Genomic DNA, 14864 nt, shown 5'->3' with positions numbered 1-14864 from the left:
AGCAAAAACATGTAGTGATATACAAATTAAATAATGACGATTTCTCAATATAAATATGTTATATTGTGAGCTGAAAAAACCTTCACATTAATACATGATAACTGCATGGCATTGTTCTTAATTACTATCAAATGCACATTCGATTTTAAGAACTAGTTTATTAAGCGGAAGCTGTCAAAGTGTGTTCTTCGTCCCTGCCATGTGGGTTTGTTTACAAATAAATTTACATTATTAGCACGTTTTGAAACATGGGGAAAAAGAAGTTGGGCTTCAATTGGAAAGCCAGAATTCAAAATGAAACTGTTGTTGATAAGTCATCGCAGGAAGAGGTAAGTTAATTTTGATTTATGTCAGTTGGATTAGTCAAAATTGAAGTGCATGAACACCTTAATTATTGTGGATGGAATAAGTAATTAAATCAACTTCATGCTGTTGCAATCGTTTTGCCAAAATCCTGACAACAAAATGATGGTTTGGATATTGATAGCTGTACCAATGTACAGTTCATCGCCAATGCTGCAGATACTGCAGGACCGTATTAAGCTGTGACTGAATGACTATACATTCCAGATTAAAGATATTACGACTTAGATTGAAAGACAATATGGCCTAAATTTAAAAATTATATGGGCCAGCACCCTGATTCAATAAAGATCGTACAGCTTGAGATCGTAACTTTCTATGCTTTTTTTGGCGTAAGCTTCGTTTCAATAAAAATATCATAAGGACATTAAATTTTATTGCGTAGATTCTGCTTGTTACTTATAAGTTGAACCCAAGCACTTTAAAGTAGTGTAAGGTTTACTACTAAAATATGTTATTGAAATGGGTCCGTGACTGGCAGACCATACGACAACAGAAATAAAAACCATTAAAATTGTCAGAGATACAGCCCAGTTCAGCGTACAATCTGGAATGGGTTGGCCTTATTATAAGTTATTGCAACATCTTATTGCAACATCAGGTATGGTTTAGTCTTGTTGAAGAATGAACATTTCAGATTTGTCATTGAATAAAACCTCGAAGCTTTGTTTTACTTATTACAGTACAAAATATATTGTTTCTTTGCAGATTCATGTTGAGATCGACCTGCAGAAAGAGAAAGGCTATGACGACAGCAATGCTCTTGTGCTACCATCAAAGAAGAGGGACTCCGCACATAAACATGTTCAAGAGAAGAAAATAAAACGCCTGACAAAAAAGGAAAGAAAAAAACTGGAAAAGGTTATTGAGACAAAAGAGAAGAAGGCAAAGGTTTGATATTTATATAATATGTTGAAAACAATAATTTGAAGTTTCTAAATAGAACTTGTTATTGTAACTGGGTATTTAATATTGAAAAGGCTAGCTATCTGTGTATTTTAATTCAGTCAACTTAAAAGACAACAGTATGTGTGTTTGTTTACAATGTCTATCACTGTCAGGTATAACTTTTGCCCCTTTGATCAAGGATCACACTCACAGCTTTCTCAATTATTTTAGTTTGACAATTTAGAGTAAAAGTGTGATTTATACATTGGTATTTTAAGATGTAATATTGATAATCCATTCAAGTATCAGTTTTAATAAATCATAGCTTCATACATGTTTCAAATCACCATATTCTAAACAACTTCGATGCTCTACATGCATACCATAATAGAAACTTGTGAGTAATATATTATTTCAGAGGGCAGATATTTTTGTGTCACTGGCTGCCCACCAGGCAAGTCAGGATGAGATGCGACAACTTATCAGCATATCAGAGGTCCAGTCCGGAAAGGTGAAAAGGCAAGTACTAAGAATTTATTATGTTTATAATAACATCTAAACTAAAATTTGAAGCATGTTAAATTTTGAGTTTAATGCATTATTATTCATGTAAATATTGTTGATTTTCAGAAAGCATGATGACACAGTTGACAAAGACGTCACTGTCAATTCGATAGCAGGCAGTAACAGAAAACGAAGAAGAAAACAACAAGAAATAGAGACTGAGAAAAGTGATGATGAGGAGTCCATTCACACCTCAGACATGTCGACAGATGAGGAAGATTCAGGAGTGGTATCAGAGGAAGAAATTGAGAAACCAGTTTCAGTGGAGGTTCAACAAAAAGAAGCAGAGACTGCAGTGTGTAAGATTGAAGACTGTCGTGAAGAAGTAGTTCCTGTAAATTTACAAGACAATGTAGTTGAGAGTGTAAAGTTGCAAGAGGAGACTGTAAATGAAAATGATAAAAGAGTGAAGCAAAGGACCTGTAGCAACCCATCAAAGACAAGAAAACATGTGAGAAGCACTTCATCTAATTGGGTGGTTAGTGATATTACAAAGAAGGAATATGATTCACAAAAAGTTGACAGTGATGTGAAAACAAATCAAACTGTTAGTAATCTCTCTTCTGAAGATGTGTCTTCTGAAAGTAGTAAAAAATCTTCCAATTCCTCAAAGATAGACCAACAAAAGAAAGAAGTGAAAGAACCAGCGAAGAGAGTTGTTAACATACCAGTTTACAGAGATGAAACTATACAGGTAAGGGTGTGATGACTTCTTTTTGCCTTTGATTCCAAGTAAATTCAAATATGCATGGCTGATTACCTACACATTCCCACACATGATGTAGGCATCTTCTAATGATGTGAGAACCTACAATTATCTTAAACTTTTCTTTCCCTTTTACTTTTTTGACAGTCCGTTTGATGCTTATATTGATACTGACATTGTTGCTTGTTGAGGACCCTTACAGGCTTTTTTATGTAACTTACTACATGTGCATGGTTTTGGCATTTTAATACTGACCAGGTCAGGTAATGGTCGATCTTGTCAACAATGTAGAGAAATATACACATAGATGTTACTTATATAGATGAAACTGTCTTTAACAAATTGTCGGTTCCAATGCTGCCCTTTGTCATCCCCTTGAATTACTTCCTGGACTTGGTTTGAGAAACTCACCATTTACAATTGTTTTAATTGATTCCATTGTTTTTTAAGTGTTTAAAATAAAAGAATGGCTTTGTTGATTGAAATGAATCTAATAATAATTATCAACTCTGGCATGATCATAGACAGGGCGTTTAAAGCTGCCTATCCTGGGAGAGGAGCAAGTGATCATGGAGGCGATCAGTGAGCACCCTGTTGTCATTATTTGTGGAGAGACGGGCAGTGGTAAGACCACCCAGGTTCCGCAGTTCCTGTATGAGGCGGGATACGCTCAGTGAGTAGATATGGAGGCTAACTGAAATATTTCTTTATATTTGGGAATTAGGACAGGCTCTGAAATTCTCATGTCATGATGTGTCTGTTTTCTGTGTTACTCTGTATTTAAGTAATTTTTATCTGTGGTTGACAATTCACTATATTGATTTCAAAGCTTAATCATAAATCATAATAGAATAATGTCTTTATATTCTACATATTTATTTCACAGCGGAGGAGGAATTATAGGAGTTACAGAGCCAAGGAGAGTGGCAGCAGTCAGCATGTCTAATCGAGTTGCCATGGAAATGTCATTGTCAAAGAGGTAGATAATAGTAACCAAACAATTACCATTTCTTTCAAAGGTAGCTATAAATATGCTGGTCACATATTCAATCAATCATATACTTATAAAATGTAACTCCTGCAAGACTTTTGGCTTAAGAAAAAATTGTGTACTTTTTAATTTTAGGCAATTTTAATTGGTCAGTATAAATGATCTTTATCCAACATGCAAAAGCTACAATCACTTGTTGTCTTGTTTTTGTGCAGAGAAGTTTCGTACCAGATTCGGTATGAAGGAAATGTTACGGACAACACTAAAATCAAGTTCATGACTGATGGTGTCTTGCTCAAGGAAGTTCAAAAGGTAAACCATTCTGAAGTAACCCATTGAAACACTGTTTTATCAGCATCTTAGTGTTTTGATTTGTTGAAATGCTGTTTGTGCACACTACATGTCAGTGATTATTTAGCCCAATAGTTATGGAAGGGTGCTGCACTTTTATGCTAGCACTCCTCTGCCCTCACGGAGACCAGCATGGGCACCCTTCTGTTTTCAGAAATTAATGTGTGAAAATTTCTCTTGTTATGACAAAACTTAAAATATAGTGATTATAGATAAATACAAACTTTACATACTGGCAATTAGAACCTAATATTACTTCAAATAAACAACAGGACTAACATTTTTTGTCAAGTTCAAAACAATTACAGCCTGATAAAATGTGCCCTTTTCACCCTGTCGATATTTTTGTCCTTTTTGAAAAAGAAATGGTTATATTGGTATTGTTTTAGTTTATCCAGAAAGGAAGACATACCTGATGTCATAATTATAGGATGGGCGACTACGTAATTGTATTCACACAGCTGGCTACATTTGTGTTGCTTCTATGAGTTTTGGCGCACAAATTGAAACATAACTTTATGAAAAGTGGCTTTGGACCAAAAATTCTGTGATCAAAAAAACTTTATTGTACACAACTTCATATTGTCAACTATGCATTTATATATATAAATGATCATAGTCTGTAATGTCTTGCTTACACAGGATTTCCTGCTGACCAAATACTCAGCGATCATCATAGACGAGGCCCATGAGCGTAGCGTGTACACGGACATACTTATAGGACTCCTCTCCAGGATTGTGCCTCTTAGGACTAAGGTAAAATTTTGATAAATGTTATATCACTTGGTTTTTACTTATTACAGAGGAAAATAAAATATTTTCTACATATTTTTTTGTGTGAATCTTCCTCTGTCATACATTATCATTATTTGGACTTTTTATTTGTGATGTGAATGATATTTTTGGCTCAGTATAAAGTTTGATGTAAGAAGGCTAGGTTTGAGTGACAGTGTATCTAAAACTTTGAAATGTAGTCTTAAGCCTATTTGTAGATGGTAGTAAATTGTTATATAGATGTAATTATATAGATGTAATTATATAGATGTAATCAATAGAATGACAAGATTTATAGTTTTAATTATATTGTTGTGTATTTATTTAGCGAGGTAATCCACTGAAGCTCATTATTATGTCTGCAACATTGCGAGTTGAGGACTTCACTGAAAACAAGCGGCTGTTCAGGGTCACTCCGCCAGTCATAAAGGTAGGCTCTTTGTTATTCTGGTGTTATTTGGGATGTTTGTGGTGGTCACTGTACTTTTCATTAAATTTGTATCATCTGAGAACATTTAAATACAGTTAAACTGCGGTCTTTCGAACAAGCAGTCGTTCGAGAACCGGCGGTCCCTCGAGGCTGGATCTTAGTCCTAAACATTTTTCTTTCTATTTTTTATATAAAATATACCTACGATGCATCGAAACCTAAATATGTCGAGGAGTCGATCAATTTGGTCGGTCCCAAGTACACAAATCATGCACATAACCTTAAGGCTCCCTCGAGGTCATAATTTCACACTTTTTCCCGAACGTGTGTTCCAAAATAAACAATCACTTGGTGTTATAATGTCGCAAGTTGTAAAAATTGCAATGACAGTTGAAAGGCAATTTGATAAGGTGTGAAAAAAGTTTATCACTCTTTATGCATGACCGATAGTGGTTAATGACGAGAAGTTAATTGTGACAAATGTAAATGAGTAATAAAATTATGAATAAACACTACCATATCGATCCAAAATCGGAATCTCGAAAAAGAATTCCTTCACTTTGCTTTGCGATATATAAAACATGTTTGAAATTTGACCCCCTATGTCACACTTTGGCTGCATTTTTTTTGAAAACACCCATATATGGCAATTTTGTAAAAATAAACATTTCTGTTTATTCATTTATTGATATTTCTTTTACATTTTACACTTAGTATACAATTTGCACAACGCAACACATAATCAGTGTCTTTGTAAACAGTCTGTTTGAAGACTTCAAACTTAGAATACACTGAAAGATATTTCATAACAGACTGGAAAATTGAAAATCGGGTTGTTCGAAACATCGGTTCCCTCGAGGTTTTGGCTCGGTCCCCGGCGTTGTACTATATTATCCCAGTGTTGACAAATGTTTAGTTGATCTTGAATACATTTTGCCAGTTTTAAAAAAGACAGAGAAAAAAAGTTCTGGAATATACAATTTCAAATTTAGTAAATGCAGTCAGGACTATTCCATTTGTAAATAGGGCATTATAAAGAAATGTGTCGGGGGAGGTTCCTGTTCATGTTTTTGCTTCTTAAACAGTAAGTTGAATAAAAAAAATTAAGGGGGGTGGTCCAATTTGTAAGTGCCTTTCTTGGGTTAGATGTATACTTAAGTGATTTAGTCCTCCAATTTCTTTTCGTTCTCTGTATTGCCTAATTATTTGATTTCATTTGTAGGTGGATGCCAGGCAGTTTCCTGTCACAGTTCATTACAATAAAAGAACACCATTGGAAGATTACCTGGGGGAAACATTCAGAAAAGTAAGAACTCTTGTTTATTTTGTCAATTTGTTTCAAATATGAGATAAGAGTGCTGTCAGTGTTTTTAGAATAAAAATAAGGACATAATAAGGACATAAACCAATAGTTTGCATCTGATTTAAAAAATGAAGTTAACTACATTACGCAAGTAGTTTACAAAAATAGTTTATCATTCATGTACATGTATCATTCATAGCATACTGGAAATGTTTGGAAGTTGACATCTATTTATGCAAGTACTCTATCTTTCCATACACTGGTATGATATCATGTGTGTTTCAGACATGTAAGATCCACCGTATGTTGCCAGAGGGTGGTATTCTAGTGTTTGTCACGGGACAACAGGAGGTTCACACTCTTTGTCGTAAACTCAAGGCTGCATTCCCCATGTACGACAGCACCGGGCAACCACGTGAGTTAACATGACCATTCTACATGTGAAGATAGAAAGATATACATGTAGATTCAAGAATTATTACCTATATTTGACTATCACATTTCACACTGTCACAATTAACTGTTGAAAAACATGTGTAAGCATTCATATGGTCACAGTGGCAGACCAGATATTTTCTAGATACTTTATATATGCTTTTTTGTAAATGAATCCTGCTTGGACATCAATTGAAATCTATGATTGTATTCAATGATATTGACTGACATGTTTTTGTTACAGTATCTGACAACCAGTCTTCAGGCAGAAGGAAACATACAAAGAAGGAAACACAAGAAGAGGCCAGGAAGCTGCCAAACATAAGTCTTGACAGGTAATATTAACTCAGCATTGTTTTGGTTTGGGTAATACCATAATAAACTTCAGTAGTTCTGAACTTTTGCCTGCTAAGGTCATCCACAAAAAAATGATTGCAGCTGTCAGATTCACCATAAATGACAAGGCTGACTCACATAGAATAGTCTGGATTGGGCCAATGAAAGTAAATAAACTTCTCAAGATGGAAATAAATACTTAATATGATCTAGTGAACTAAATAACATCTTTGTTTCAGCTACTCTGTGTCTGCTATTGATGATGAGGAGCAGCAGGACCAGGTTATGGATGACCTTGATGATACAGATGACCGTGGTATCCATGACAACACAGATGATGTCAGTTACCAGGACAACACAGATGACCTTGACCCTGATGACCCGGGGCACACAGAGGGAAGCAGTCAACCTGTATATGTGCTACCACTGTACTCCCTCCTGCCAACAGACAAACAGGCAAAGGTGTGGTCAAAGCAATTTTTTATAATTTGTTTCTTACAACAAAAGAAACCATGCTGTAAGAATACAAAGAAGATGTAATACAAAGTTTTATTACTATTACTATTATTATTTTCCATCCTGTTTGCAGGTGTTTGGCCCTGTACCGGATGGTTGCAGGCTGTGTGTTGTAGCCACTAATGTAGCAGAGACCTCACTCACCATCCCTGGCATTAAATATGTCGTCGACACTGGAAAGGTGACTACTCACTTGAAAAATTACTGTATTAGCTACATATAAAGTTTGATGTAAAGTGCCAGTAAAAATTCATCAGATAATCTTAGTATAAAATATGTATTGCATTATAATAGCATATTGTACCTTGCACCATGCCTTCACATTCAAATTTTATCCATAGAAAGTTTTTTTTAATGTTTTCAGATGAAGACCAAGTTCTATGACAAGGTGACAGGAGTATCCACATTCAGGGTGACGTGGACGTCTAAGGCATCAGCAGACCAGCGGGCAGGGCGGGCCGGCAGAGTCGGGCCTGGACATTGTTATAGGTAACCTTTTATTTAGTTTACTTGTGTTATTTGTACATACAGCTTTAAATTCAAATGCGAGTTGTGACAGATTGATCAATAATAATGCATAACTTACTACTACATAAACCTTATTGGGCACATGATGATTTTGATTTTCTTTTCAAATTTTGGATTTTAGTGGTTGAAAATAGGTCCAAAACTAAAATCAATGATCAGAAATAATCAGACAAACCATTTCAAATGATGATCAACTATATAACTGTGTTTTTTTATCTAAGCTTTAAATAAGTTGTTCAAATTTATTACAACCTGCAGTTTAGTTTTGAAATAACTTCATTTTAAGCTTTATTTTAAGTAAATATCATATAAAATACTAAGAATAAAACCAATGTTCTTCTTTACATTTCTATTTTTTAGAGAGTATAGCCACATGGTGATAATCAATTGCATAGAATTGATTATTGGCATCCCCTATTCTAAATTATTGACTTTTGACAATTCCTCAATCATTGGTTTATCCCTAAAGAATATTGTCTGATAACAGAAGTATAGCTAGTATTAATTTAGGTAGATAAGATTTCCTTGGCAGTTCCTTAACCTAATTATCTATCCACATTTCAGATTATACTCATCAGCAGTGTTAAATGATGAGTTTGAGAAATTCTCCCCTGCGGAGATTACACGACGACCAGTGGATGACCTTGTGCTGCAGATGAAGGTGATACATGTAACTTCTACATGTAACAGTTTGTCTTTTTCAAATTGTCTGTCCCAGTGCTACCCTTCATCGTTTGCTTGACTTGGTCAAGGGAACTCACCATTTAAAAATAATTAATTGTTTCATTAATATATATATATATACCATAGTATGTCTTTCCATTATAGTTTAAACTAGAAAAATGGCATGTTTGAAATGAAAACTTATAATTTATACCTAAATGGTATATGTTACAGGATATGAACATTGAGAAGATAGTCAACTTTCCATACCCAACACAGCCTGACATGGAGCAGATAAGGGTATGTTAACTACTTAATCTGCTGTGTTAAATAACATTTGAAGTATTTTAACCACAACAAGCAGAATTGGTTCTTATTGTATTCTTTAATATGATCCGTTTTTATCGTCACATCTAATATGATATTCATACTAAAGAGGAAATGTAAATTACGCTTAAACAAAACATGGACCTTTAAAACATGTCACACAATGGTTGCCGCAGTTCTATATTAAGTCACAGGAACTATGACGTTTGATTTCTCGATTACGTCAAATTTAAGACCTCTTTCTGCATGCCTTGGTCCATGTCAACCAGTTAGAACTGTTATAGTCATAGAAACCAATCCTTCTGTAATGTTACATATACGAACACTAATGTTTATATTTTCAATGTCTCTGCCTTTGATTTCAGGCTGCAGAAAATCTTCTTATCAGTCTGGGAGCCTTGACCCAGCCCCAGCAGCCTAAATCATTTAAAGATTCCAAAAAGGGTAGGTCACATGTGATTACTGTTTGTATTGATCTTATTTTTTGTTGTTCAGATTTTGTTGTCTTTATTTAAAGGCACTTCATAACACAGTTGATGAATGCTGATATGAAATCTTCATATGTAAATGCTTGACTTAACCTTATAAATTTCTTTAGTAATGAAACCATTGGAAAATCCCTTACATATTGCTGTTATTCTTTTCTATGTTTTAATTATTTTGTAATGTAGAGGCCACCACAACAATAACACCATTGGGTCGAGCCATGGCATGTTTCCCCGTTTCTCCCCGCTATGCAAAGATGTTGTCCCTGGGTCACCAACATGGTCTCCTGCCCTACGTTGTTGCCATTGTGGCCGCACTCTCCGTGCAAGAACTCTTTGTAGAGGTCTACAGTAACCCTGATGTGGACAACGAGGTAATAGTTAGTATCACTGAAAATTGCAGCTAGGAATCATTAAAAAAAACAAACACCCTATTTGAGATTGGAAACATTATATGTAAATATAGCTATGGTTGCCTGCCTATGGCCTATGGAACCTTGCAAAAATGAAAACGTCACTTTTTCCTCAACATAAATCTTTTTTGTTGACCGTCACCACATACAGTACAATTTTGCTGCAAATGTCTCTTAAAGCTTGATATTTGTTTCTTCAACTTTTCAGGTGTTCAAGGACAGGCTGCTGCATTTGACAAATGTGAAGCGGAGATGGGCCGCTGTGGTGAGTAACTGATTTCACACCGAATGCTTTTAAAGGTCTTGGACATGAACATTGTAGAATGGTTAATTTGTCAGAGTTTAATATTGTGATTTAACATAAAGCAATCCGGTCGTGATTGTTTTGAACCTAGGTAAATATTCAGTTACTGATGGACAGCTGGAATGAAATTGAGGTGTTGCAATTAATAAGCCTCGTGAAATTTGACAAAACAAGCAATCCAAAAAAACAGATTAAAACAATCTGCAGATTTCCTTTGGCTTTCCTTTGCTGTTGTTTATCAAGCGTTTTTTATTAGAAATCAAACGTACAAAAATCCTAATTGATTTTGCAAAGAACATGGTGTGCTGTTGTTAATGTTAATTGTCAACACATTGCAGGGAGACTCACTATTACTGGGTGACTTGATGGTGCTTCTGAAGGCGGTAGGCTCATGTGAGTTTGAGGGCTGCACCCCAGCATTCTGTGACAAGTACGGGATACGTATCAAGGCCATGAGAGAAGTCCGCAAACTACGGGTGCAGCTTACCAACTCTGGTTAGTTTGCTTGGGGTTATAATTTAGAAATTCATATTAGAATTCATTTTTTAAAAACAGGGATTTAATGGGAAAGTTTCTATCATTTTTTCCTGCCTATCTGGCTCATAGTGATTAAAATACATTGTATGTTTTCATAAAAATACGAAATCAAATGTTGTACCTGAAAAGTACATGACTTTCTATGTAGTGAAGGACATCAATCTGTCAGGTGTTAATAAAAAATGTTATCAAGCAAACCATGTAACATTCTATATACCTACAGCTTGTAACAGTAAAGTTATACCATAGTTCTAGTAATTGTATCTTGACAACTAGCAAATTGCTGTCTGTTGCCTGTGAAGCCTATGTATGTATGTATGTATGTATGTATGTATGTATTTCTTTAGACCTTGCGGTCAAGGATAACCCGTAAAAGTGCAAGCACTTATTTCCAACGGGGTCCTTTGTTTTTGCTGAAGGGACAGCATGCTGAAGAGACAGTGGTGGGATACAAGGAAGTCCGGGTGCGATACCCTAGCTCTTTTTCGAAGACACCCCATGGTTCTTTTACGTGCTCAGTGTAAAGCACCGATACACGGGGTACAACTTTCCTGGGTGTAACCAGTACTGAGTACACCACTTTTCCAAGCACTACCCTTTAAATGCCGAGCGCCAGGCAAGGGAGCTACCTGTACCAACTACTTGTACCAACTTTTAACATCTTTTGGTATGAAGCGGCCAGGGATCGAACCCACGACCTCCCGCTCTGTAGGCGGACGCTTTAACCACTAGGCCACGGAGACGGTTAAATGCATGGCAGACATATAGGGATTACGAATTCTCTTGTCCAGCGTTGCCTTCTCAAAGTTTTGTTTTCTGACCAATAACTTTTGAAACTTGTTGAAGCATCTTCAAACACAATTATGCACAGTGGTCATGGTAGGTGGATAATCGGTCAAGGTCATGGTGTTATTAACTTCACCTTTACTTACTTACTTGTGTGTTCCCGACAGGCTAAAGATCTGATTCTCATAATTCTAGCTACAACAGAGTGATGACTTGTCTGATGGTTATTATAAAACATAACTAACTTATGATTATAATATATAATATCCAATTATAATTAACATGTATTATGCTTCTCTCCTCAGTTAACCTGGCAATCCCAGATGCTGATGTGTGTGTGGACCCAAAGATGTCACCACCAGATGAAATGCAGGCCAGGTTACTGCGCCAGATTGTCCTTGCTGGGATGGGTGACCATGTTGCTAGGTAATACATAATACTGTAATACGTTTCATGCATGCAAAATAGGTAATTGCAGTGGCTACTTCCCTTCCTGTACATTAATCACTCCTGTCATGTGTATCACATGCCGATGATCAAAATCACGTGATCACGTTCAAAATACACATAATTACTCAACTTCTTTTTTTATTAAATTGTGTTTTTTTTACATTTTTTTACTCTTAGCTATTGGATTGCAGGAAAATGATTGCACTGCCCTCGACCAGTCCAGATGCTAAGAAACTAAAGAATGCTTACCAGGTTTGACCTTGTGTTTATAACAATTTACTGCAGTAGTGATCAGATAAAACTTTTCTTTATCGGGTAATGTCTTTAAAGAGATAATGCATATAGCCTACTTGATATCCTTAGTTTGCATCATCTTAAAAAAGACATTGAACACATGAAAAGGTTAACATGAACAAGGAAGAAGTCCTATAAATTACTTCTGTCTACAGTCTCTGATAGTGTAAAGTTGACAGTAACCCTGTAGCTTGATTCATGAGATAATATGTAGTATTGATGAGTTTTTCCTGTTTATTTGCTTGCCCGTTATCCTGTATCTATATTTATCACCAGGTTCCTGACCTGGAGGAGCCTGTGTTTATCCACCCGACGTCGGTGCTGTACAAACAGAGACCAGAGTGGTTGGTCTTTCAACACATGGAGGAAACATCCAAACTATACATGAAAGGTAACACTATGACTATGACTTAAATAATTGTTGAGTTATGACCCTTTTGACTTAAACATATAAGGTTAGCTCGAGCGACAGTTTGTGCTGCTCTTTTTTTTAACAGAATACAACGCCTTATTCTATAATCTTTGAATGAAATAATAGTTTGGAGAGAGTTATTAAATGATTATTTATTGCTTTTATTTACCATGACTATAGCAAAGTTTCTTTATTTTTTCTTATTTCATTTAGGCCTTACTGCAATAGAGCCAGAATGGCTGCCTGTGTTCTGTCCTAGTCATGTGACCCTCTCCAAGCCCCTAGAGGACCCACCCCCCAGATACAACCCCCACAAAGGACAGGTGAGTCGAAGCGTCATTTACATTTTGGTGTTAATAATGAGGGCCCCACAAAAGTTACGGGTTCCCTGTAGTAATCATCCTGTCTGTTCCTCCGTCCGTCCACATTTTTTTATGTTTTTTGGTTATAATATATTGAAATATCAAAATAATACTTTATAAACTTCCTCATAGTAACAAAGCTCTTATTATCATGGCCTTTCTTAATACAATGTATTGGCTAGTGGGATTACTCGAAATTCTCATGCACGGTCCGCTTACAACCGTTAGAAGACACTTTTTCAATATCTCTGCTGGGGGTATAGTTGTATAATGATATTAATGGAGACTCAGTTCATTATATAGTATGTGCTACTTGTTCAAACAATTGGAACAAGATGTGAATGAAAACCTAGAAAGGATTGCTTATTCTTCACATAATGCATATTTCCTGTATATTTGAAACATGAACAGCTTATCATAAGTGTATGGTCTCTTGCAGGTGCTGTGCACCATGACGGGCACGTTTGGTAACCGGGCGTGGTCTCTGCCTGCAGTGGAGATGGAATACCCAATGGGGTTGGAAAAGATGCGCTGGTTTGCCCGGGCTCTGCTGGTTGGGGAGGTTGTCTCAGGCCTTGGGAAATATACTCCCCATCTCCTTTCCCAGCCTGCCACAATGGTCAAATCATGGGCTAAGTATGAATCGTTGAATTGTCCTGTTTGCTATTTTTAGTGATTATTTTTAGACAAAAAGCTTGTCTTCATAATTTCATTTTGATTTTAATTCTAAATTTGACATTAGCTGTTATAATCCTGCTTCTAGTTGTATTAATTATGAACAGACAACTGCTTTGTGTGATAGAAAAACATACTACTATAAATGTGTATAAATTACAGGTTACAGCCAAGGACGGAGAGCCTGTTAAAATGCCTGGTGGCAGAAAGGGTGGACTCCAAGGACACGCTGCTGGCAGTATGGAACAAACAACCAACCTGTAAGCACCTGTTGTAGGAATAGTCAATAGTTTGTCTATAAACAAACATGTACTAACACATTAAATTGGCTTATCAGAAACTCTTCAATTTATTTTCTTATCTCAATTATGAAAAATTACCAAATTAAATCATCTTGTTTGTTTTATTTTTGAAGTTGCATATCAGAGATTCATTTTTTTTATAGAATGTAGATATTTCAGAAGTTTTACTGTTTATATTTCAGATCTGTTTTCTGCCATAAAAGAGTGGTTGCCTGAGTCGTTACACACAGAACTGTCCCTGAAATGGCCTCCTCTCGTGACTTAGTATTACTTACTTGGATGTAATTTGTACAAATAAATTTTTAATTATTTTATCTTTTTGCTTGCCCCCAAAAGATGGGATATAGCAGTAGCATCATCCTAAAATCATTTTTTTTTAGTTCTTGCCATAAATTTGTCATGCATAGAATAAATTTAAAATATCTAGGCAAAAAAGTTTACCACATGAAGACAACATGTATGTGTCAGAGCAAGATCACAGGTTCCTATCTTAAAGGTCAAATTCACACTAAAAGGTTTATAATTGTTATTAATTAATTGAACTAAGCACAAATGTTCACTACTTGAAGTCAGGGCATGATCGAGATTCCTACCTCAAAGGTCAAGAGCACGCCTAACGGTTATTCATTGTTATATGCAATTACATTAGATTTTGTGTCAGAGCTTTAA

At 35.7% G+C, this 14864-nt stretch overlaps 1 protein-coding gene across 1 annotated transcript; it reads left to right on the top strand.

Annotated features, from left to right (window-relative positions):
* Positions 1–22: 22 nt before the first annotated feature.
* Positions 23–14506, top strand: LOC128230485 (probable ATP-dependent RNA helicase DHX37). Its single transcript, XM_052942787.1, has 28 exons — positions 23–329; positions 1072–1254; positions 1670–1770; positions 1882–2509; positions 3046–3194; positions 3408–3500; positions 3728–3824; positions 4506–4619; positions 4966–5067; positions 6290–6373; positions 6656–6785; positions 7050–7140; positions 7381–7603; positions 7731–7838; positions 8022–8146; positions 8750–8846; positions 9083–9148; positions 9541–9619; positions 9847–10034; positions 10282–10338; positions 10716–10872; positions 12006–12126; positions 12342–12402; positions 12721–12835; positions 13070–13179; positions 13658–13854; positions 14056–14153; positions 14378–14506. The coding sequence occupies exons 1-28, from the start codon at positions 249–251 to the stop codon at positions 14458–14460; spliced, it is 3738 nt and encodes a 1245-aa protein (XP_052798747.1). The 5' UTR covers positions 23–248; the 3' UTR covers positions 14461–14506.
* Positions 14507–14864: the final 358 nt, after the last annotated feature.

Source organism: Mya arenaria, chromosome 4 (genome assembly GCF_026914265.1).
Source record: "Mya arenaria isolate MELC-2E11 chromosome 4, ASM2691426v1".
Taxonomy (NCBI): domain Eukaryota; kingdom Metazoa; phylum Mollusca; class Bivalvia; order Myida; family Myidae; genus Mya; species Mya arenaria.
The sequence above is the reverse complement of the archived record's forward strand: the minus strand, read 5'-3'. Positions and strand labels throughout refer to the sequence as shown.

What these genes read in the sequence shown, in the direction of transcription:
- LOC128230485 (XM_052942787.1), top strand. Translation starts at nt 249, where the DNA reads ATGGGGAAAAAGAAGTTGGGCTTCAATTGGAAAGCCAGAATTCAAAAT. An exon ending in ATGGGTGACCATGTTGCTAG is followed by an intron (nt 12,127 to 12,341) that starts GTAATACATAAT and finishes ATTGGATTGCAG; the next exon opens with GAAAATGATTGCACTGCCCT. An exon ending in AACTAAAGAATGCTTACCAG is followed by an intron (nt 12,403 to 12,720) that starts GTTTGACCTTGT and finishes ATTTATCACCAG; the next exon opens with GTTCCTGACCTGGAGGAGCC.